The following is a 23,860-nucleotide window of genomic DNA, read 5'->3' as shown; positions in this document are numbered from 1 at the left end:
GCCCTGGTGGCCAAGTACTTTGGAGACCTCCAGATGTGCTGCACCCACCAGGACTTTACAACAGGCTGGCAACAGCTGGAAGTAGGCATTGCCATGGGATGCTCAATCTCGCCCATCTTGTTCATCGCAGCCTTTGAGATCATCCTCATAGGGGCTAGGAAGATGGTCGGAGGAGTGAAACTGCCGTCAGGACAAAGGCTACCAGCAGTTAGAGGTTACATGGATGATATCACCACCATACTCCAGACAGCAGCATGCACAACAAGGCTGCTGAAGAGGATTGACGAGCTTGTGGGCTGGGCGAGGATGAAGATAAAACCATCCAAGTCACGCAGTTTGTCGATCAAGAAAGGAGTTCGAAATGACAACACCATCTTTGTCGCAGGCGGTGAAAATATCCCATTGGTGAAAGATCAACCTGTCCGTAGCCTGGGTCGTACCTACACAGCAGAGCTCTCAGACAGGCAGATGGGGGAGACGGTGAGGAAGCAACTCGCAGATGGCCTGGCCAAGATCAACCGAAGCCAACTCCCCGGAAAGCACAAAGTGTGGTGTTACCAGGCCATACTGTACCAAAGGGTGATGTGGCCACTGAAGATGAGCGAAATCCCCTTATCAGTGGTAAACAAGATGGACGGGCTGGCAAACTCGTTCATCAGGAAGTGGCTGGGACTACCAAGATGCTTCTCGGAGGTAGGCCTCTTCGGGAGGAACACGCTACAACTACCACTGCGATCCATCAGCGGGGGATACAAGCAAGAGAAGGCTCGGCTGGTGCTGGAGCTGAGGGAAACCACTGACCAGCTGGTGAGAGCAGCGGGCACCCAGATAAGAACGGGAAGAAAGTGGAAAGCCCAAGAAGAGGTCGACATGGCAATCGCTAGGCTGAAGCACCGCGAGGTGGTTGGCAGAGTCCAGGAGGGTCGAGCAGGCCTTGGGAGGGGCGATGTTCCCTTGTTCTGGTCAAAGGCTTCCAAAGAAGACCGGAAAGCCATGGTGGTGGCGGAAGTGGCAAGAACTGAGCACGAACGCCTTAACGTCAAAGCTGTGTCCCAGGGCCAGCAAGGACGTTGGACGTCATGGGAAGGCCTCACAGACAGGTCCATGTCATGGTCCGACCTATGGAAGATCCCCCAAGCTAGGCTCAGCTTTCTGATAAGAGCAACCTATGACACCTTGCCTTGTCCCCGAAACCTCCACCAATGGTTTGGGGCCGAAGAGACATGTTCCCTTTGTAACACCAGCAACGCAAGCCTCCAGCACATCCTGTCGGGCTGCACGACGGCATTGTCCCAAGGCCGCTATAGGTGGCGACATGACCAAGTACTGAAAAAGCTGGCAGAGGTGTCAGAGTCATGCAGAAAGGAGGCGAATAGTAGACCTTCCGCTCGAGGTTGGCATGCCATCCAATTCGCGAGGGCTGGAGAGAGCATCAGACCCTCCCGCCAGAGAGACACAGCAAGGCTCCTCTCACCGGGAAGTGAGTGGACTATGAGGGTCGACTTGGGAAGGCAGCTCCAGTTCCCCAGGGAAATAGTGGAAACATCCCAGCGGCCCGACCTCATAATGTGGTCAGAGACTTGCAAGACCGTCCTCCTCGTGGAACTCACTGTACCATGGGAGGGGGGTGGGGGGGTGGAGGCCGCGTATGAGCGGAAGCGAGCCAAGTACTCTGATCTGGCGGCAGAGTGCAGGGAGGCGGGCTGGAAAGCCGTTATCTGCCCTGTGGAAGTGGGGTGTAGGGGCTTTGTAGGTTCCTCAACCGCTCGCCTACTCCGCGACATGGGATAAACAGGAGCAAGGCATCGGAAAGCCATGAAAGAGCTGGCAGAGGAGGCAGAGAAAGGCAGCTTCTGGCTGTGGCTAAGGAGGAAGGAGAAGGTTTGGGGGGCAAACACCTAGGGCATCAGCAGGGGGTGGCAGGGAGAGATCCCTGCCATCGCTCCGCCACCACGAGACGTACTGGGGTTAAAGGAGCGAAACGTCGATGAGTGGTGGTCCCCAGCTGACGACCCGCTCAGGCTCACAAAAGTGTTCAGTGAGGTGCCATGACACACAAGTTCAAAAGGCACCGGAGGAGGTGCGTCAGGCAGTGATGCCCAGCAGGAAAACCAACACCTGTATCTTGATATGTAATATATGGGGCACAGCTGTTGCCACTGTACATTACATGACAAAACCCTAGAAATATTATACAAATATATTTAATTTTAAAATAAATTATTTACAAACAATTCTATAAATAAATGAATAGATGAATAAATGTAGTTACATACATTTTATATTTTAAATTAATATATTTACATGCATATTTATTGTGACCTCTGAGGTTTTAAGGTGACAAAATGAAGAATTTTTCACTGAATATTAAATATTTACTGCATTTTTGAACTTTTTATGACAGCAGTAGCAGTAAAGTGCCCTCATGTTGTTGGGGATAGCGGCAATTTGCACAAATCACAATATTCAATTAAAATATAAAATCAGTATTTTGGGTTGGATATTGATATATTTTAGGACCTGAAAAATTATAAGTAGACTCATGTAGCATTAAGTCCAGCCACTTGTATAATGTTTATTTGATTTATTTTAAACAGTGGCTTTTAGTTTTATGTCCTTTACTTGAAGAACACATTCACAGAAACGATTTCCTTCCAAAATTACAAGGAAAACATTTTATTTATTTATTTTTATAAATAAATACAGTCAAGCATTTCATGTTCATTTCAACTTTCATAAAATTATTTACAATCTTACATGAACTCCAAGCATTACCAGTTCAGCAGTCTGTAAGTGGAGCACATTTGTGAACTTTGCAGTTTCTCTGATAGGCAAAACTTTTCCAGCACTTAGTGCACGTGTACGGCTTTTTGCCAGTGTGAATGTGCATGTGTGCCTTCAAATTGTTGGGCTGTGTGAAACTCTTCAAACAAATGTCACAGGTAAACGGCTTTTCCCCAGTGTGCACGAGCCTGTGTCTCTTCAAATTGGCAGACAAATGAAACGCCTTCCCACAGGTTTCACACTTATGAGGTTTTTCACCGGTATGAGTGCGTATATGCATCTTCAGAGAGCTCGACAGCTTGAATCTTTTCCCACACAAAACGCATTTGTGAGGTCTTTCTCCAGAATGCAGGAACATATGGGTTTTATATGAAGCCCTTAGAGAAAAGTCCTTCCCACAGATCTCGCACTTGAACGGTTTCTCTCCCGTGTGAAGCTGCTCATGCATCCGGAGTGAATGGACACTACTGTACCTTCTCTCGCATAACGTGCACGTATGAGGCTTGCTGTTGTCCGAATGCAACTGCAAGTGAGCTTTCAACGCGTAGGCAGAGCTCAGGAACTTCCCACAGACGTCGCAGCGCTGAGCGTTGCTCTTATCTCCTGGATTTCCAATCTGATCATGTGTTAGAATGTGGTTCCTCAGGACGTAATTATACTGGAATGTTTTCCCGCACATTTCACACATAAATCGCTTTTCTCCGTGAACTCGCATGTGGCCTTTCAGAGTGCTTCTCTGGTTGAATCTTCTGCCGCACACCTCGCAGACGTAGGGTTTGTCGCCGGTGTGAATGAGGATGTGGCGTTTTAGAGTACCGGAAAGTGCAAAACTTTTCCCACAGATGTCGCAGGTGTGCGGCCTCTCGCCCGTGTGCACGCGGAGATGGAGCTTCAGAAGTTTATGGTATTTGAAGCTCTTATTGCAGTGGCTGCATTTTATCGGCCTGTCATTTGAATGAATTCTCTTGTGGTAGTTCAACGTGCCAATCAGGGAGAAACACTTTCCGCAGGTGTCGCATCTGTATGGTTTTTCGCCCGTGTGCACCCTCTGGTGCATGTATAAGCTTCTTTTGATTGTGAATCCCTGTCCGCATGTTTCACAGGTAAATGGTTTGACGTCGGCGTGGACAAGTTCGTGCGCTGCAAGATCTCTGAAGCTCTTTCCGCAAGTAGCGCAGGGGAATTTCTTCTTCTCGAACTTCTGCGAGTGTTTGCGAAGGTGGGTCTCTAGCGCTCTCAGCAGTGTGAATTTCTTCCCGCACTTTTCACAAGTGTGAGGCCTCACGATTGAATGCACACGTTTGTGCTGAACCAGAGAAAACATCTTTGGAAAGGCCTTTCCGCACTGCTCGCATTCAAAAGACTCGTTCACTTGTGGAGCTTTAGGTTGATTGGTTGTCTGCAACACATTTTCCTGATCTTCAGACAAGTCCCTGTCATCAGCTGCAGGTGAAATGAAAAACAACATGGTCATCAGGGTCAGTCAACATTAATCATAGTCTATTCATATATTCACAGATTAGTAAACTGGAAATAATTTATCTATAGGTACTCAAGATTAAAATGAGCCTGGCGAAACTGTGTTAAGCCCCCTTTAAAGAACTATTAAAGATGATTAAAATTCAAATTTAAAAACTTTAGCATTTAAACATTTAAAAACTATTATGCATATCAACGTTATATTAATATAAATTTTATACATTCATTTATATACAGTATATATATTAATAAAATTATATATTTTTTGTTTTATTCATTTTATGTGCTTGTTATTTTTATTTAGCTTTCAAATTTATTTACGTTTTAGTCATTTTAATACTTAACCCCTTAACATTTTTTAACATAGATGAATTCATGAACAAAAACATTTTGTAACATGATTTCGAAGCATCATTTCCATGACAATGCAATATCTGATTCTAAAATGGTTTTCAGTTGATTTATAATTTCTTATGATTTCTAAAGCGTGATAAAAAAAAGAAGACTTTCTTTGACAAAGGTCAGATCTCCTGTTAAGATGAAGATTTGTTTAGGTGCACTTGTTTCATAAATTAATCTATTACTTTTCCTACATACTTTTCTAACAAAAAAAAGTGGTCAAATATGTATAAAGTCTTAGACCTTTCCAACGATATATAGTTTGTCATGATAAGATTAGGATTTAATTGTAAAATAGTGAAGTAACCTTAGGTGTCCCACAGAGGGGACAGATGACAGTTAAGGGTTAAACTTTTTTTATTCCAGTTAGTTGCCATTAATTTTTTTTTTCTATTATCTCAATTTTATTTCAGCTTTATTTCAATTATCAATTAACAATATCAACACTGACATGTAAATTAACACATGCAAGGGTGGAAAATGAGCAAGAAATTTCAAACTCAGTTTGGATCTCTTACTGTCATTGATGAATATTGTCTGGATGGTTTCCTCTCCTCTGTCCTCCATCATAAGACATTTGCTTACATTACTTTCCTGAGCAGGCTATAAGAGTTTCAACCAACATTTATCACACTGTAAGTTATATATTTAAGAGAAATTCCTCTTTAAATCACCATTGTATAATTACTCACCTCGCTGCTTGAAGGTTTCTGGTGAGATGTTGTTTCTGGCTCCTTCAGAGGACTCAAAGAGAGAGATACAGAATCTACTGCGAGAGGAGCACAAAACAAAAATCACCACCAAGATAAAGGAGGGAATGTGCTAGAGGAAGTCTTCAGACTAGCAACTCTTCTGGCCTGATATTGACATCTATATCAAGTACCCTGAGACTCTTGGTTATGGATGTATGTGGCTCCACTGAGATCATGTCCCAACTGAGATGAAGTCTTCCTCGGGTCGTCTCGACCCGTCAGACACAGCTGTGCTGGAGCTGCTGTATTGGATGAACAGTATCTGAAAAGGCTGCAAATCTTCTGCACTGCTTCTTTGGCAAACCTCTCCATTATGGAATTAAGCTGCATTGAAAAAAAGAACAAAAATAACACTATAAGAATGAAACATAATCAACCGGGCTGTAAAATTGAGGGTTCTTTTTAACATATTACAACAATCCATGTTAAAATGAATCAATAAGAGAGTTTCTTACCATCTGGATCTGTGTATTGTTTGGTCTGATAGTGAGACTGGATTCATCGGAGCTGTATGTAAAAGTCTTTCGGATCTCGAGATTCGCAGAGTCCGTCAGGACTGACATGATCAGAGTGGTTTGACTCTGAAAAAGCTCAAACCGGACCATAATGACCACAGTTAAGAGAACTGCAACAAAATCAACTCAGTCCGTGTTTGACAGTTGGTACTGCCAGATTGAGAAGAAAATAAACAACTCACTACCAAGTTGAATTAAGCAGCAAGTACTTCCACTTTACTTTAAAATAAAAGTCTCTTAATGCTCGGCATTCGCCATTAAGATGCTTATGTTATGAATAACAAAAACAACGTAAGGGGTTTAAAATTCAGTGGTACATTGTTGAGGGTATTAGATCAGCTTTGGATCAATTTGATCTCACAATGGATTTGGTAAGACCAATTATAGACCTGTGACTAGAACATATATACTTCCGAAACAGAGTTTCAAAATAAAAGTCGTTGAAAGCTCACTAATTTCAAAGGGATAATACATTTCCTACGTTTCTTTTATTATTTGCATGTTATATATCAGTGGTTTAATGAAGTGTTGTGAGTTTATTTGAGAGAATTCAGATACCATTCTTGATAACAAAGAGTCCTGAATGCCTTTTACAAGTTTTTCTGGAATTTCTGATGACTGGATAAGGATGTTTAAAAACACTTTTAAAAATATATGTTTTATATCATATAAATTCGCTAATCAATCATTCAGATCATTTTGTAAACTAGTTTGAATATTCATTGAAAATATGAAACATTTATCCACAAGCTCTATGCAAGAGCAGTTTACCTAAAAACAATTCCCCCCCCCCCCCCCCCCCCCTCATATTTCCAAGTTTCCAATAATCATGCCAATGATTATATTAATCACTTTGTTTTTGATATAGGTACATATTATACAACATTAAAAATAACAACAGCTTATTCAGCCTAATGTTTTATTTAAATGTCTTCATGATGTTACCCAAACATTTGTGTAGGAAATATTACAATATGAAAAGAGTCCTGCAGTTGTAACAACAAAGTTCCTACCACGGCATCTTTTTCATACAGGTTTGCATTTGTGACCATTGTAATGTCTAAGATATACATAATTCTTCCCACACTTCTGGCATGTGTAGGGTTTCACTCCAGGATGGGTTTGCATATGTGTTTTGACAAGGTCGAGTTCTGGGAACCCTTCCCCACAGACCTTACAGCTGAACGGCTTCTCCCCAGCATGGGCACGCTTGTGTCGCTTTAAATTTCCATACAAGCGAAAGCTCTTTCCACACGTCTCACATTTGTGCGTTTTTTCATCAGTATGAGTCTTCATATGCATTTTCAGAGAGCCAGACCACTTGAATGCTTTCCCGCATGCAATGCATTTATAAGGTCTGTCTCCTGAATGGCACAGCATATGTGTTTTAAAGGACTTTCTGAGAGCATAGGCCTTACCGCAGACCTCACACTTGAATGGGGTCTCGCCTGAGTGCAGCTTCTCATGTATGCGGAGATTATAAATGTTGCTGTAGCTCTTCTCACACAATTTGCATGTAAAAGGTTTGCTTTTGACTGAATGTATCTGTAGTTGAGTTTTTAAAACAGACTTGGAATTCGGAAACTGCTCTTCTTCTGAATTTCCAGTATGATTGTGTGATAAAATATGGTTCTGTAGCAAAAAATCATGTTGGAATGTTTTCCCACACACTTCACACTTAAATTGTGCTTCTCCGTGCACCCGCATATGGACTTTTAAATTGCTTCTCTGGCGAAATCTTTTACCACACACTTCACATATGTACGGCTTTTCGCCCGTGTGAATGAGGATGTGGCGTGTCATAGCTTCATGATGCGCAAATGTTTTCCCACAGATTTTACATGCATATCGTCTCTCACCGGTGTGCACAGGAAGGTGGCGCCTCAAATGACTCTTGCACTTGAAGCTCTTATTGCAGTGGCTGCATTTTATCGGCCTGTCATCTGAATGAAACTTCTTGTGGCAGTTTAGGGTGCCTATTAGAGAGAAACTTTTCCCACAGGTGTCACATGTGTATGGTCTTTCGCCCGTGTGCACTCTCTGGTGCATATATAAGCTTCCTTTGACTGTGAATCCCTGTCCGCATATATCACAGGTAAACGGTCTGACGTCTGCATGAACCCGTTCATGCGCTGCAAGATCTTTGTAGCTCTTTCCACAAGTAGCACAGGGAAATTTCTTCTTCTCGAACTTCTGCATATGCTTGCGGAGATGAGTTTCTAGCGCTCTTAATTGTGAGAACTTCTTCCCGCATTTTTCACAACAGTGCTGCTTTATGCGCGAATGCACACGTTTATGTCGAAGAAGAGAGAACATCTTTGGAAAGGCCTTTCCGCACTGCTCGCAGTCAAAACACTCGTTCTCTTGTGGCTTTTCAGGTCGCTCGGCTGATTTCTGCAGCACACCTTCCTGATCTTCAGACCAACCCCTGTCTTCATCTGATGGGAAAACAACACAATAATAAAAAATGTGTTGATCATATGAGCTATTAAAGATTTCTCATGACATATAAGCATTCTTCAAAAGCCTGTTGTGTCATATTTGATACTCATACTTTAGCATGATTTTTCCAAAACGTTAGTGCGTACAGAATCATGCATCATCAATATGTTTTTAAAGATATACAAAAAATTTGAAGTCCGTTTAAGAAATCTAAATGCATGAGTTGAGTTATAAGAAAGACATACGCTAAAATAAAAAATCTTAGCAAAAATGAGGTCTTACTACGTACAACAAACAGCAGCTGTACTATTCATAAGCTAATGTAAATAAAACAGCTAGTATAAGAACTTTACCTTACCATCACCCATGACAAAAGTCTGAATGTTATCTTCTGCTCTGTCCTCTACTAAAAGACATCTGCTTGCATGACTCTCCTGTGCAGCCTACAATTCACATCACGTGGAAATGTTTTACGTGTAAACCCTACACAAACAAATAGTGCTAGAAGTTTTAAATAAATATTATATACCATACCAGCACTTCATAATGTATGGTCATTTAGATTTTGTACTTATATATTTAATATTTTAAAATGATTGATGAGAGAGCATAGATACAAGCTACTCACCTGCAAACATTCAAGTTACAAAATAAATTTCAATAACAAAAATTCTTACCACCTGAGGGTTGTTGTGTGTCATGTTGAGATGAGGTTCAGCAGAACTGCGTGGCTTTGGTGTGTCCTGCATTAATAAGATCAACAGAGCAGTTTGACTCTGAAAAAGCTCATACTTAGACATATTCTTCACAGCTACAAGCAGTGCACAAATGAGAAATAGTCTGAAAGCGGTTTCAAAATAATATTGCAGGATGATTTAGAAGAAAATGTTCTGCATTGGCAGTCTAACGCCTATAAAACTGTAAATCCGGTATTAATAAATGCAATCAAATTATCGTAACAATCCTAACAGATGGAAAATAACAAATTCTCAATATGAAGCAGGTCAGTATATTGTAATTATCCATCGGGAGTGCAAACTCCTTGGAAAAGTTGCACTCTGCGCTAAACACTTCCTCTGTAGTTCATAACCATTTCAAAATAAAAGTATGCGAAGATGCGCCATTGACCATAAATCCTTTTTAACTAAACCTAAATAAAAATGTTCTCTGTAGAAACAGGCAAACCATTTAAATAAGACGTATTATTTATGATACTATAGTGTTTTATTTTTTTTTTTTATAGTAGTCAGATCCCTTTCTGGTTAATTTGTTAAATGAGCTTGTTTATTGTTTTTGTGTTATGCAAAATCAGCTTTGAATTGCAAATCTTTTGAAATTCCTATTGACAGTTTTTAGGTAAAAAAAAAAAAAAAAAACAGATTTTCAAAAAAATTGTCAATAAGGTAAACGACAAAACGCTGGAGAATTTATGCATACATAATAATTTCTCTATCAACCTGCACAGGAAAAGTCAAACATTTAGATTATTATTATTATTTATTTATTTATTTTATTTTTTACAATTTGAGCATTTAACTGTTTAAAACTATTTGTCTGCTCTTTACTTTTTGTTCTTATTCACAGTAATAGTTAATACATCTGTTACAAATAAAACACAGAGACACAGATTACACTGCAATGAGAAATTCTCATGGTATAATTAATGATTTTGCATAATAATAATTGGCTTAAAGGGTTACTCCACCCCCATGTCGTTCCAAACCCATAAAGCTACGTTCATCTTCTGAACACAATTTAAGATATTTTTGATGAAAACCGGGAGGCTTGTGACTGTCCCATTAACTGGTCCAGAACAGTATGAAAGATGTCGTCAGAATAGTCCATCTGCCATCAGTGGTTCAACCGTATATGAAGTGATGACAATACTTTTTGTATATGTTAAATATTTTGTGTCGACACAAGGATACGTTTTCTACATTTTTTACGCTTTGATTTGAATTAAAACAGTGCACCCGTGCATCGCAACTGACACAGAAGAGTGTAAGCTGCTTGCGTTCAGCTCATATTCTCCAAAATGTTTCTCTGGTGTTGCGGAGAGACACAGAAAAGATGAACTGTTGAGTAAAGTTGTTATTTTTGTTTTCTTTGCATACAAAAAGTATTCTCATTGCTTTATAATGTTACGGTCATCATGTTACTGATGGCAGACGCAGTATTCTGATGTCTTTCAGATTTTTTTGGACCTTGACTGTAATTTACTTGGCAGTTAATGGGACAGTCACAAGCCTCCCGATTTTCATCCAATATATTTGTTGAACAAGTGGTAATCGTTTTCATATCGTCTGATTGATGGCCGTCAGCGGTTGGGTAGGAGACAACAAATTCCATCATTCCACGCTCCTTCTTAGCGTCATCAAACCACGCGATTGTTATTGTTTTGGTTGTGCGCCCTCTAGTGGCAGGTCCTACAACCTGTACCTTTAAGTGCAAAGCAATGACTGAAGACTTTGCATATTTTTTTTAACAGCCACCTTGTTAAAGGTCTCCATCACAAGCTTTGCCTGCAGCAGATATTAACTACTGATTTATTCATCTGGACAAAATGTTCGAACTAGCAAGATGAAGAATTTAAATAACTAAATATAGTTACTTATTACAGTGTTAAACACAAGTCTTAATCATATAAAATGTGACCTAACCTTAAAATAAAAGACTACACATAGGAAAAACTTCAGAAACAGGCTGTCTGACAGATCACAAATGACAACCATCCCTTGCTGATAAGTAAATAACATGCAAAATAAATAAATGTAGAATAAAAATAAAGGCACCAGTCTGCGTCGATTCTCATTTATGTCCAATATCGCACCTCTGTCAGGAATAGAATAGACATTCACAGTCAAAAAGTCTTCGCAGTTTCATTCAACAGCGTCATTACAGACATTGTTTGTTTGTCAAATAATTCATACTCGTGTTCACTCGATTACTGTAAATGTATTTGTGTTCTGCGATTTTTTTTTTTTTTTTTTTTTGTCAAAGTGACTTTTGTTTTGAAATTCGGACTTTATGGAAAATATACTCAACCTAACTGTTGTGAATGACATTTATCCCACTTCAGTATTTTCAGTATTAAATATCTAAGATAATCTTACAAAATGTCGGAAAAGACAAACCTACTAACGTTACAGGTATGTTTTCATTCATTCACTACTCAAAATCGGAATAAAAAGTAATTTTAAGAGAAATCAAAACCAAATCTAACTCTAATTTAACCGTATTTATTTTACATTCAATGTATTTCGCCCATACTCGTAAACTTTACAGCTCCGTTAGTTATGCGATTATGACATAATTAAGTTTAGTGGTTAATAGGAGGTTACATCTGAATCATCTTCACCCAAGAAGTTGTAGTGTAATATTCTCGCATATAAAATGTCTCTATGTGAATGGTGTTCTTTACTCCTCCCTCGTGTGTAACGGACGCAGTGAACAGGCATTATTGTCTTATCTACTGAAGCCAGCACACTGGGGCGTAGTGCCTCCTCATCAGTCATTGCTTTCTGTTCCTCTGAAGACTGAAGACAGTTAACTTCACTACAGCTATGTCAGATGGACCTTATAAATACATTAGGGTCAGAATGTAATCCAATTTAACATATTTGTCTGTGTTATTTATGTTGGTACTGACCTTTGCCTGAAAAAATATTGTCTTCTTTTACAGGATGCTGATGGCAAAGTCAGCAGGGTGATCAGTGTTGGCACCAGAAAAAGCCAGGTAATATATCACATGCACATTCAGTGTGCATGGTCTATTAATAATCTATCTATTTGAATATAATTCAAGTTTTTTCCTGTGACTGCAAAGCTGAATTTCATTCTAATATGCTGGTACTCAATAAATATTTCTTATTAGTGCCGCTCAATGTTTTTTTTTTTTCATGAAAATTGTATCACATTCAAAAGGAAGAAAAAAATCACTTATAGAAAGATAGAAATCTTTTGAATTATTATAAATGTCTTAACTGGTACTTTCGATTAATTTCACACATCCATGCTTAATTAAAGTATTAATTCTTTAAAAATGATCACTGATCCCAAACTTTTAAACTGTAGTGTACATACAAATTAGATCATCTAAAATATTGCTAATATATCTAACCATTTTCACAGTTTTTATGACTGCTTGTCATTGGAATCCATGTGTTTGAAATGCCTCTCATCCTCTCACATTTTCTAAAATATTTTTTTACTTTCCATTCTATAACTAATTATATAATGGGAAACATTGTCACTTAGTATAACTTAGTAGTTCTAGAGTCATATAGTCAAATGTAAGTTTGATTGGGTGTGTCAGCAGCGGTGATGGCTTTGATAAGATTTCTGTCTTTGTTAGGGTGCGTACAAGATTGATTAGTTTTAGGAAAGAAACCAGTTACAGCCCTCAACAAGAAGATCAGCCTTAAAGAACCATCATATTGTGTGGGAAATGAAATATTGTTGAACCTTTAGTTACCTTTCTCCCATTTTTTTCAGCTGGCTCGGATTCAGACAGACAGTGTTGTAGAGAAACTCAAGGAGTTCTACCCTGATGTTCATTTTGAAATAGGTAAGAGATCATTGTTGAATATGCGAAACAGTTGATGTTTATTTGTAATGGATTTTTTTTAGCAAGTATGATGTAGTTGATATTCACTCTCCTTAAATTAAATTCCACTTCAATCTTTTGATTTTGTTTCAGTGGCTATGTCAACAACAGGAGATAAAATTCTTGACACAGCTTTATCCAAAGTGAGTCCAAATCCATAAATAATAAAAATTATATTGATGTAATAATTAATTAGTTTTGTACATGTTAACAGATTGGTGAAAAGAGTCTCTTCACAAAAGAACTGGAAAATGCTTTGGAGAAAAATGAGTGAGTCATTCCTTCTTTATATCATTCATGTTTAATGTTGTTTATTGGTCTTTTGGTGCATTTGATGTTGCAGAGATTTTTACTGCTGCACTGGTGCTTATGTTTCAGACTGAATAATGCTGTTGTAATATTTGTGTCTCCATAGGGTAGATCTGGTGGTGCACTCTTTGAAAGACTTGCCAACTGTTCTTCCTGAAGGTTTCACTATAGGATCTGTGCTGAAGTAAGTGAATCATCCACATCTGAAGAGTCTTTTATCTTAAAAGTAGAAAGCTGACAACCTAAATGTTCATAAATAATTATTAAAGTGTATGGGGAAAAAAATGATATAGTGTATTGCTCATTGCAAATCACTTATAACATTATGATTGACACTTCCTTCTCTTCAAAGGCGAGAAAACCCTCATGATGCTGTTGTCCTGCACCCCAAACATAAAGGCCAATGTCTAGAGTCTCTAGCCAACAAGAGGTAAAATTGGAGGCCAGTACAAAGAACTCATCAAACAATCAGTGTTGATCATGTGACACTGAAGACTGGAGTTATGATGCTGGAAAATTCAGTGTTGCATCACAGAAATAAATTACATTTGTATGTAAAATGTATTCTTATATTTCACAGTATTACTGTGTTTGCTGTATTTTTGTTTTAATAAAAGCATTTTGGGTAAGCATAAAAGACATCTTCAAAAAACTTTCAACTTTCAACTTTCATTTTTGATGGTAGTGATATATTTTAGAATTTTTGTCATATAAATATTTGCAGGATATGTGTTTTCTTGGAAAATAAATAATATATTTTATATTTGAAGTGTTGTAGGTACCAGTTCTCTTCGCCGGGCCGCCCAACTGAAGAAAAGATTTCCAAATCTGGAGTTTAAAGACATTGTATCTTTCAGTGCAGTGCAGTTTTTTTTTACTTTTCTTGTTATTCTTATGTAGATACAGATACCAAGTCAATTATAATTTCAGTGTATTAACAAGGACTTGATGTTTTGAGGTTATACCTTAACAGTTGTGTTTCAGAGAGGTAATCTCAACACTCGTCTAAAGAAGCTGGATGAAAAGGATGACTTTTCAGCCATCATTTTAGCAGCAGCTGGTCTTTGGAGAATGGGCTGGGAGAATCGCATCAGCCAGGTGCCCCGTCCTGCTTCAGTGAACCTAAAATAAAAATAAAATGCAAAACTAAAGATTATTGCATCTTTTAATCGATAACATTGACATCTGTTGTTATCACCTTGCTTCAGATCCTTGGGCCTGATGTCTGCATGTATGCAGTTGGACAGGTGGGTAACATTCACTGTTGCTTTCGTCCAGATCTCCTACTCAGCAGTGAGTGCCATCACATTGAACCTTACATGCTGCTCTTACTGTCTTGTTAAAGGGTGCTCTGGCAATCGAAGTGAGAGCTCGAGACCAGGACATCCTGGAAATGGTGTCAGTATTAAATGACTCAGAAACTGCGTTGAGATGCATGGCGGAGAGAGCCTTCCTCAAACAACTGGTAGACATCCTGCTGCACTGTAACACCCCTCACACCTGTTTCTGGATCAATGACATGATGCCATTTTTGTTTTAATATTTGAATTCATTAATATTACATAAATACACTGTGGTTTCAAAGTTTGGTGTTCGTAAACATTTCTTATTATCTTATTATCGATGTTGAAAACAGTTGTGCTGCTAAATATTTTTATGGAATATGTGATACATCTTACTGAACCCAAACTTTCAAACTGCAGTGTAAATATCTAATAATAATTTAAAGTGAAAATGAAAATTAATTACAATTTACTTGTTTACACCACATATGACAATTTCTGAGACATTGAAAATAACATTCTCTGGCAAACCTTTTTTTAAATCCAACCTGAATGCAAAGAATGCATTTCTTAAGAACATTGCTGTATCTGTTTTATTTAACTAGATTTGTTTTTAACAGGAAGGGGGATGCAGTGTTCCAGTTGCTGTTTACACTGAAGTTAAGAATTCACAGCTCTACCTGACTGGAGCGGTGTACAGTCTCGATGGTTCAGACAGTCTGAAGGAGACCATGCAGACAAGCATCAGCTCTGACAGTCAGGTTGTTAATCCACTACAATATAGATACAAATATCCAATATTCGGAATCCTTCGTTTAAATTTGACACTTGAGATTCTGTAACCTCATTATTCCCAGGCTGAGGAACAGGAGAAGGTTGATGAGAAGGTCCAGCGTGTGGGCATCACTGCATTAAAGGTGTCAGAGGCACCTCAGGACGCCGCAGTGAAGTTAGGAGTGGACCTCGGGAATCTGCTGCTCGGCAAAGGGGCCAAAGAGATACTGACTGTAGCCAGACAGCTTAATGATGCGCGATAGCTATATCATAGCTGAAGACCAACCACCCCTTCCAGAAGTATTTTCATAAGAAGTGTTATCGTGTCATTCTATGGCCTTTATATTTTGTGTGTTATTATTTTTCAAAGAAAACTTTTCTTTTTATTTACTGGAGTTTAATGAATGTCAATTTGCAGCTGCTACTTAAAACAGACTTGCAGTAAATGATCCCAGGATGCATATTTTCTGGAGCTGCTTGAAGTATCATCTACATTTTACCTTCACTGACTCTGGTTATACAGTATTGTTCAAAATAATAGCAGTACAATGTGACTAACCAGAATAATCAAGGTTTTTAGTATATTTTTTATTGCTACGTGGCAAACAAGTTACCAGTAGGTTCAGTAGATTGTCAGAAAACAAACAAGACCCAGCATTCATGATATGCACGCTCTTAAGGCTGTGCAATTGGGCAATTAGTTGAAAGGGGTGTGTTCAAAAAAATAGCAGTGTCTACCTTTGACTGTACAAACTCAAAACTATTTTGTACAAACATTTTTTTTTCTGGGATTTAGCAATCCTGTGAATCACTAAACTAATATTTAGTTGTATGACCACAGTTTTTTAAAACTGCTTGACATCTGTGTGGCATGGAGTCAACCAACTTGTGGCACCTCTCAGCTGTTATTCCACTCCGTGATTCTTTAACAACATTCCACAATTCATTCACATTTCTTGGTTTTGCTTCAGAAACAGCATTTTTGATATCACCCCACAAGTTCTCAATTGGATTAAGGTCTGGAGATTGGGCTGGCCACTCCATAACATTAATTTTGTTGGTTTGGAACCAAGACTTTGCCCGTTTACTAGTGTGTTTTGGGTCATTGTCTTGTTGAAACAACCATTTCAAGGGCATGTCCTCTTCAGCATAGGGCAAAATGACCTCTTCAAGTATTTTAACATATGCAAACTGATCCATGATCCCTGGTATGCAATAAATAGGCCCAACACCATAGTAGGAGAAACATGCCCATATCATGATGCTTGCACCTCCATGCTTCACTGTCTTCACTGTGTACTGTGGCTTGAATTCAGAGTTTGGGGGTCGTCTCACAAACTGCCTGTGGCCCTTGGACCCAAAAAGAACAATTTTACTCTCATCAGTCCACAAAATGTTCCTCCATTTCTCTTTAGGCCAGTTGATGTGTTCTTTGGCAAATTGTAACCTCTTCTGCACATGCCTTTTTTTTAACAGAGGGACTTTGCGGGGGATTCTTGAAAATAGATTAGCTTCACACAGACGTCTTCTAACTGTCACAGTACTTACAGGTAACTCCAGACTGTCTTTGATCATCCTGGAGGTGATCATTGGCTGAGCCTTTGCCATTCTGGTTATTCTTCTATCCATTTTGATGGTTGTCTTCCGTTTTCTTCCACGTCTCTCTGGTTTTGCTCTCCATTTTAAGGCATTGGAGATCATTTTAGCTGAACAGCCTATCATTTTTTGCACCTCTTTATAGGTTTTCCCCTCTCTAATCAACTTTTTAATCAAAGTACGCTGTTCTTCTGAACAATGTCTTGAACGACCCATTTTCCTCAGCTTTCAAATGCATGTTCAACAAGTGTTGGCTTCATCCTTAAATAGGGGCCACCTGATTCACACCTGTTTCTTCACAAAATCGATGACCTCAGTGAATGAATGCCACACTGCTATTTTTTTGAACACACCCCTTTCAACTAATTCAACTAATTGCCCAATTGCACAGCCTTAAGAGCGTGCATATCATGAATGCTGGGTCTCGTTTGTTTTCTGAGAATCTACTGAACCTACTGGTAACTTGTTTGCCACGTAGCAATAAAAAAATATACGAAAAACCTTGATTATTCTGGTTAGTCACATTGTACTGCTATTATTTTGAACAATACTGTATGTACACGTGAATGTGTACAACATAATCTGTGAACCATTACAAAACGTTTTGTGTGATAGAGTCAGCTGAGTTTTTTTTCTTTTTCTCGTAGATGGAGGGTTTGTTAGTACAATGTTTTTCATTTCATCTCAGACATTTGCCACTGATATATTTCGTGCATTTGTTAAATGTTATCATTGAATCTTTTAAATCGAATGTAACATCAGTGCCTGGAAATGTAAAATATCACATCTGCAAATATCTTTGTGTATTAGCTCTAGTCTGATGCAGATGTCATTTGTATGGAGTCTGGAAGCAAGGCCTGAGCCTTTTCATTCACTCCACTCAAATTCATACAAGTCCTTGCTTTATTTATTTGGCTAAATGTATTTTAGCATCCTCTTTGCCTGCATTTGTATGATAAAACATGATCAAAGTATTCTGTTGTAGTATTCTGAAACACAGTTTTCTTTATTTCTTTTTTGGTTGGTTGGTTTACAGCCATAGTTTAACTCATACCATGTTGAATCCGTGTGAGCATATGCAAGATTCTTCGAATGTGATGAAATGATTGAATTCTATAAAATACTTTCAGTTCTTCGTTTTAGTTGAGTTTTATTGCCATTTCAGATTCAGGGGTGTAAACTCTGAATGCTTAGCATATTGTTCGTCATCACTTTGAAATAAGGCATTTACATTTACATAAAACCGCACATTTCGTAGGTTTGGAGGTTTTAAGAGCAGAGTTATTTGGTTAATGTACTATATTTTCCAATCCCATATAAGTCAAACAGTATAGGTGCACTCGTGGTTTTAACTTTTTTCCTCTTTTTATGCAGATTGCCCTACACAGTAAGATACCACTAGGTGTCACTAAGTTTTGTTTTAAACGAGCTTTACTCAAGACCTTACATGTGATGGTATTGGGAATAATAATTAAAGAAGTAAATCATTATTGCATTAGCAGGTAGGGCAGGTTTATTGAGTATTGTGAGCAGGTTTATTAATGTAATCATTTGGGGGTCGCACTCGATGTTGTTTGAGGACAAAAGTGACCGGACACCTGAAATGTAAATGTTTTTTTTTTTCAGTGAATATATATATAATATATTTTTGTTCTATATTATTGTTTCTTTTTTATATTGAGAGAATTCCATGGTACTATGTAATATTTATGCAGTAATTATGATAATTTTTTTCAATGAAAATACTTTTAAAATTAATACTTAAAAAAATTATAATATTTTTCTATTGCATTCAATTATGGCAGTATTTCACGTCTTTATGAGGAAACCAAATCCAAGCCTTTTAGAAGAGCTCCAAATTCTAAATCAGTTTGACAGAGAGCCTCTCCTGAATGAGCAGACAGTGTAAAGAGGAAAGTATAGGAGGACACTCCCATTGGAGATTTCCCATTTTGACCATATAGTGATGTTCCATATGATGACTCAGTGATATTAGATGTAATAATTTGTAGTGTAGTTTATCACATAGATCAGGGTGATCAGTACTTCTATGTTGAAACATCTTTATACAGAACATTGTATATGGATGTTCCATACAATCAGTTGAGAAGTAAAGTGTTCTGATCTGATCTGATTCATTTATTTAAAATGATATTTTTTTCTACCAGTCAAACGTTTGGAATAATTAAACTAGTAAAAACAATTTCAAGTGGCTGTTTTCTGTTTGAATATATTTGCAATGTCATTTCTACCTGTGATGCAAAGATAACATTTTCAGCATCATTACTCCAGTCTTCAGATGTCACATGATCCTTCAGAAATTATTCTAATATTCAAATACAGTTTGATTGCATCATATGATAATTGCTGTTGATAGAGTTCATCATCTGTTTGATTACATCTTTAATTGATTCTTCCGTACATTTCTGCCATTGCACCTAAACTGACAGTCACTAAGCTACTACTAAATATAATTTTTGGTAAAGTTGCTTTGCAACGATTTTAATTGAACTGAATATGCAGATTTTGTGCTCAAGAAACTTTCATTATCATTATTTATTCCTTTCTTATTATTACGTATTTAAAAAGAAGAACAAAAATAACTTGAAATAAATACATTTAAAATAAATAACTTAAATATATTGACCAAAAGTGCCATTGATAATGTCATAAAATGTTCATATTTCAAATAAATGCTGTTATTTTGAACTTTCTATTTATTAAAGAATTCTGACAAAAATATATATATCACAGTTTCAACAAAACTATTAAGAAGGAAAAACTTTTTTAAACATTGATAATAATAATAAGCATTATTATTAATTGAGGACCAATAATAACTAATAAAAACTGAGCACCAAATCGTCATATTAGAATAATTTCTGAAGGATCATGTGACACTGAAGACTGGAGCAATGATGCTGAAAATACAGGTTTAAATGAGATCCCATCTGACATGACTGGGGAGAACAACATTTTTGAATTCGAATTTGGCTGTTGACATCATACTAATGCTTGTGCGTTTGGAATTTATGCTGACTACTCTTATAAATAAACAGATACAGAATTGAATATACTTGCAAATATGATTAGTGCCAATGTAAAAGTGATCAATTTAGTTTGCACTTTAATTTTTCCATTGTCCTTATGTTTCCATTGTGGCCTAAGGAAAAGTGTCAGCAATGATGATAAGACAGTAAACAACTTCTAAACATTTAGTGGACATGTATGGGAATAATGTCTGGGTAAAGGAGAGGGCTTTCCTGTGATTTGTGAGAACAGAGCTTTTGGTCTAATAGGCTGAAAGTTTTGTCTTGTGTGTAACAGGGAAACAGGAATGACTGGAGAGATCCTGGTAAAAATGTAAAGCTCAGAGACCTCATAACCTTTCATAAAATGTATTGTTACATCATACATGAGGCCAAATTGCTGCCACACTTGACTGTTAAATAAGCTATGATGGTGAGTCTGCAGTTTGAATGGTGTGGCAAAAGTAATGTAGTGCCCCATACTGCTGCTTTGGTGCTATATATCATATGACAATAACTTCTGAATACTTAGTCACATGCAGAAAAAGATGTCATTTCTATCAAGGAACACACTGAACTGAATGATTTCTGAAATGTTTTCTAGTTTCCCCCTGAAATTTCACCTCCTTTCTGTGTGTTTATATTGGCATGCAGAAAAGAAAAACTAAATTCTGAAAGGCAGCCCTGGGACTGCATGAGTGTGCCCAGACTCGTACTGTGTCTCTCTCTCTGAGGGGCAGTGTAAGAGGTTGGCTATTGCCCTTGAACTTGAACAACCCCCCAGTCATGTTTTTTGATGAGCCCACCTGGTAACAATGTTATCAGATTTAGACACAAATAAAACAGCATTATTTGGATGCTTGTAGCCTTAAAATATACTGTATATTTTTTGTTGCGTTTTGATTTCAGTGATTTCAGTTTCTTATACTTACATATTCATATATTGGGGCAGTAAATTATTTTCAAAGTAATTAATACTGTTTTTCATCAAGGATGGGTTTAATTGATCAAAAGTTACAGTAAAGAATTTTTACTTCAATGCAAAATATTTCTTTTTCTAATAAATGCTGTTTTTGAAAACATTTTCTATTTATCAAATGATCCTGAAAAAAAAAAATCAGCAAATGTTTTCAAAGTTGATATTAAGATTAATATAGAACATATTTTAAATTCTAATAAGATTTTACATTATTAAAAAAAACTGTCTGTATACACAAAACAACAACTAATATATATATAAAAAAATCAATAACCAATAATCAATTTGGCACCAATATATCATGCATTATGCATTTTTCCTCTGTTTTGTGTTTAGTCATTGAAGTAGCAGCAGGAGAGTACGGGGACTCAGTGTTACTGTTCAGGGAGGCATGTGTGCTTTGGAGCAAAAGCACCACTGTATCGACAAAACCACTGTAACCCCATGCATGCACTGCAAAATGTGTCAAAGTAAGTGATGCTGTGGATAACATCTGAAATGCTTACGTGCATGAATTGTGGTCAGGAAGTTTGCTAGACCAACTGATCCACTGTGTTCAAATGTCTTTCAGCTCAAAATAAAAAACTGATGTAACCGTCCTCTTGATCTTTTGATAACAGTCGATTGCCAAAGACATGATTATATAAAAGATGATTACAAGCCAGTACTTGGCATAAGAGAACATGCAGTGTCACTGACACATGCTTTAGATAGAGATCGCTGTCTGGGGCAGATGGCACATGCTTTAACATAATCTGTTATATTTATTTCATTTTTCTAATGACTCATTTTGCTTTACAAGATTCAGGGCATGTTGAGAGCCATATTTTGCAACAAGCTCTCTGACTCAGTTCTGCATTCTCTTCGAGGAGAGATTTATTACAATATGCAGAGACCAGGTACACTGTTTCTTCATCTTAGCTGATATCTGGTATCTCAGTCAGTCCTAAACTTTCCTCATTTCAGTTTTGTGCTTTACGAAGACAAATCAGAGTAACTATACCAACACTGAAACTGACAAAAAAGATTTTTTGCTGAATTTTGATTGATCTAATATATATATATATATATATATATATATATATATATATATATATATATATATATATATATATATATACATATATATATATATGTATATAAACAAGTGTCAGACACAGACGAGGACACAGAGGATTCAGTGAAACAGTATTTAATGTGAATCAGAGGTTTCAGACACAGGTGAATCTTGACACGTGGAGGACACAGAAGCAACACAACTTTCCTTCGGGCGAGTGGTGGTGCAGACGGTGACTCAGACGAAGACGATGGTAGTAGAAGTTCCGATGAGGATGAAGAGGGGAAGGCAGATCAGGTAGGTAGGTTAATGTCGTTCAGGTAAGTGAGGAGATCGGTGCAAGACCAGACACTGAGTGATGGTGACAGGTGGCTTTATATGTGGTGCTGGTGATGATGCACAGGTGTTTAGAATTCGGGTGATTGGGGACGAGTGGGTGTGGCGTAAGTGTCCGATCCTGGGAGTGTAGCAGGTGTGGTTGTGACAGTACCCCCTCCTCCACGGGCGGCTCCTGACGGCTGGGATCTTGTACGACGACGGGGTCTACCTCGGCCACGGGGAGCGGGGCGGTCTGGATGGTCTCGGTGAAAGTCAGTGAGAAGGCTGGGGTCCAGGATGTCGTTGCGATTAACCCAGCAACGCTCCTCCGGGCCGTAATTCTCCCAGTCTACCAGGTACTCCAATTGTGGACCCCGTCGTCGAGAGTCGAGGATAGCTCTAACCCGGAAGATGTCGTTGTCTTCTTCGATGGCTGGAGGAGGAGGTACGGCATCATCACCAGGCTCTGTGGATGGAGACAAGGGTTCAGTGAAGGGTTTGAGGAGTGAGACATGGAATGAGGGTGAGATGCGGTACTGGGCAGGTAGCTGGAGTCGATAGGTCACTTCATTCAGTTGCCGTTCAATGGTGAATGGTCCGATGTATCGGGGACTCAGCTTACGGCAGGGCAGCCGGAGGCGGATATCCCTCGTCGAGAGCCAGACTCGCTGTCCAGGTTGGTATTGCGGTGTAGGTCTTCGACGAGCATCTGCTTGCTCCTTATGCCTCCGCACTGCCCGCTGGAGATGCACGTGAGCCGAGTCCCAGACCCTCTCGCTCTGTCGGAACCAGTGATCTACCGCTGGGACCTCCGAGGGCTCACCTGACCATGGGAAGAGCGGAGGCTGGTATCCGAGGACACATTGGAAGGGGGTGAGCCCGGTGGTGGATTGCTGGAGGGAGTTCTGAGCGTATTCGGCCCAGGGTAGGTACTGGCTCCAACAGTCCTGGTTACGGTGGCAGTATATCCTCAGGAACCTCCCAAACTCCTGTATCTTACACTCCGTCTGGCCGTTGGTCTGTGGGTGGTATCCGGAAGAGAGGCTGACGGACACCCCTAGAAGACGGAAGAAAGCGGACCAGACTCTGGAGATGAACTGGGGACCCCGGTCGGAGACGATGTCCTCAGGAATGCCAAAGTGGCGGAATACATTGTGGAACAGTGCCTCTGCCGCTTCAAATGCAGTGGGAAGCCCTTTGAGAGGGATGAGTTTACATGACTTTGAGAACCTGTCAACCACTACCAGCACACAGGTGTAGCCTTGAGAAAGAGGGAGGTCAGTCATGAAATCTATACCTATATGGGTCCAGGGACGTTCAGGAATGGGCAGAGGCACCAGTTTACCCTCCGGGAGTCTTCTAGGGGTGTCTGCTATGGCGCAGACGGAGCATCCCTTGAGGTAGCGGACGGTATCCAGAGCCATCGATGGCCACCAGTAACGTTGTTGAAGGAGCGAGAGGGTCCGCCTCCTGCCTGGATGTCCAGATCCTGGAGAGGTATGAGCTAAGTCCAGGAGGGTAATCCGATGTTGAGGGGG

General features: G+C 38.8%; 3 protein-coding genes and 1 pseudogene across 7 annotated transcripts; 2 read left to right on the top strand and 2 right to left on the bottom strand.

Moving 5' to 3' along the window:
- Positions 1 to 2,625: 2,625 nt before the first annotated feature.
- Positions 2,626 to 6,510, bottom strand: LOC113058446 (gastrula zinc finger protein XlCGF57.1-like). 2 transcript variants are annotated; one of them, XM_026226362.1, is made up of 5 exons: positions 5,870 to 6,510; positions 5,546 to 5,738; positions 5,355 to 5,428; positions 5,181 to 5,265; positions 2,626 to 4,227 (listed from the first exon to the last, which is right to left on the bottom strand). In XM_026226362.1, exons 1-5 carry the CDS (start codon positions 6,017 to 6,019, stop codon positions 2,780 to 2,782), a joined length of 1,950 nt encoding a protein of 649 aa, XP_026082147.1. In that variant the 5' UTR covers positions 6,020 to 6,510; the 3' UTR covers positions 2,626 to 2,779. The 2 variants fall into 2 exon arrangements, with proteins under 2 accessions (XP_026082147.1, XP_026082146.1); XM_026226361.1 differs by having other exon boundaries at positions 2,630 to 4,227; positions 5,355 to 5,431; positions 5,870 to 6,508.
- Positions 6,511 to 6,831: 321 nt separating this feature from the next.
- On the bottom strand, positions 6,832 to 9,447 carry LOC113058445 (zinc finger protein 721-like). Of its 3 annotated transcripts, none has more exons than XM_026226360.1 (3): positions 9,049 to 9,447; positions 8,730 to 8,854; positions 6,832 to 8,367 (listed from the first exon to the last, which is right to left on the bottom strand). In XM_026226360.1, the coding sequence occupies exons 2-3, from the start codon at positions 8,737 to 8,739 to the stop codon at positions 6,956 to 6,958; spliced, it is 1,422 nt and encodes a 473-aa protein (XP_026082145.1). In that variant the 5' UTR covers positions 8,740 to 8,854; positions 9,049 to 9,447; the 3' UTR covers positions 6,832 to 6,955. The 3 variants fall into 3 exon arrangements, with proteins under 3 accessions (XP_026082145.1, XP_026082143.1, XP_026082144.1); XM_026226358.1 differs by having other exon boundaries at positions 8,730 to 8,814; XM_026226359.1 differs by having other exon boundaries at positions 8,730 to 8,814; positions 9,052 to 9,447.
- A 2,004-nt stretch (positions 9,448 to 11,451) lies between these two features.
- LOC113058444 (porphobilinogen deaminase-like) lies at positions 11,452 to 15,861 on the top strand. 2 transcript variants are annotated; one of them, XM_026226355.1, is made up of 14 exons: positions 11,452 to 11,520; positions 11,819 to 11,964; positions 12,054 to 12,107; positions 12,866 to 12,938; positions 13,071 to 13,120; positions 13,192 to 13,247; positions 13,393 to 13,470; positions 13,639 to 13,716; positions 14,057 to 14,132; positions 14,271 to 14,384; positions 14,495 to 14,533; positions 14,632 to 14,751; positions 15,190 to 15,330; positions 15,427 to 15,861. In XM_026226355.1, the coding sequence occupies exons 2-14, from the start codon at positions 11,935 to 11,937 to the stop codon at positions 15,604 to 15,606; spliced, it is 1,089 nt and encodes a 362-aa protein (XP_026082140.1). In that variant the 5' UTR covers positions 11,452 to 11,520; positions 11,819 to 11,934; the 3' UTR covers positions 15,607 to 15,861. The 2 variants fall into 2 exon arrangements, with proteins under 2 accessions (XP_026082140.1, XP_026082141.1); XM_026226356.1 differs by lacking the exon at positions 11,452 to 11,520 and having other exon boundaries at positions 11,880 to 11,972.
- A 4,537-nt stretch (positions 15,862 to 20,398) lies between these two features.
- Positions 20,399 to 23,860, top strand: part of LOC113058908 (ATP-binding cassette sub-family G member 4-like) — a 7,938-nt pseudogene continuing 4,476 nt past the window's right edge.

Source organism: Carassius auratus, chromosome 40 (assembly GCF_003368295.1).
Source record: "Carassius auratus strain Wakin chromosome 40, ASM336829v1, whole genome shotgun sequence".
Classification (NCBI taxonomy): domain Eukaryota; kingdom Metazoa; phylum Chordata; class Actinopteri; order Cypriniformes; family Cyprinidae; genus Carassius; species Carassius auratus.
Note: the sequence above shows the minus strand (reverse complement) of the source record. Positions and strands in the feature narration are given on the sequence as shown.

Bases quoted from the DNA above. Each gene is read 5' to 3' on its own strand.
- LOC113058445 (XM_026226358.1), bottom strand. From the start codon at position 9,171: ATGTCTAAGTATGAGCTTTTTCAGAGTCAAACTGCTCTGTTGATCTTA. The intron at 8,815-9,048 runs GTAAGAATTTTT...TGTGAATTGTAG, and splicing joins CACACAACAACCCTCAGGTG to GCTGCACAGGAGAGTCATGC. The intron at 8,368-8,729 runs GTAAGGTAAAGT...TTTTCCCATCAG, and splicing joins GACTTTTGTCATGGGTGATG to ATGAAGACAGGGGTTGGTCT.
- LOC113058446 (XM_026226361.1), bottom strand. From the start codon at position 6,019: ATGGTCCGGTTTGAGCTTTTTCAGAGTCAAACCACTCTGATCATGTCA. The intron at 5,432-5,545 runs GTACTTGATATA...CTCCTCTCGCAG, and splicing joins CCATAACCAAGAGTCTCAGG to TAGATTCTGTATCTCTCTCT. The intron at 5,266-5,354 runs GTGAGTAATTAT...AAACTCTTATAG, and splicing joins AGAAACCTTCAAGCAGCGAG to CCTGCTCAGGAAAGTAATGT.
- LOC113058444 (XM_026226355.1), top strand. From the start codon at position 11,935: ATGTCAGATGGACCTTATAAATACATTAGG. The intron at 12,108-12,865 runs GTAATATATCAC...CATTTTTTTCAG, and splicing joins TTGGCACCAGAAAAAGCCAG to CTGGCTCGGATTCAGACAGA. The intron at 13,248-13,392 runs GTGAGTCATTCC...GTGTCTCCATAG, and splicing joins AATGCTTTGGAGAAAAATGA to GGTAGATCTGGTGGTGCACT.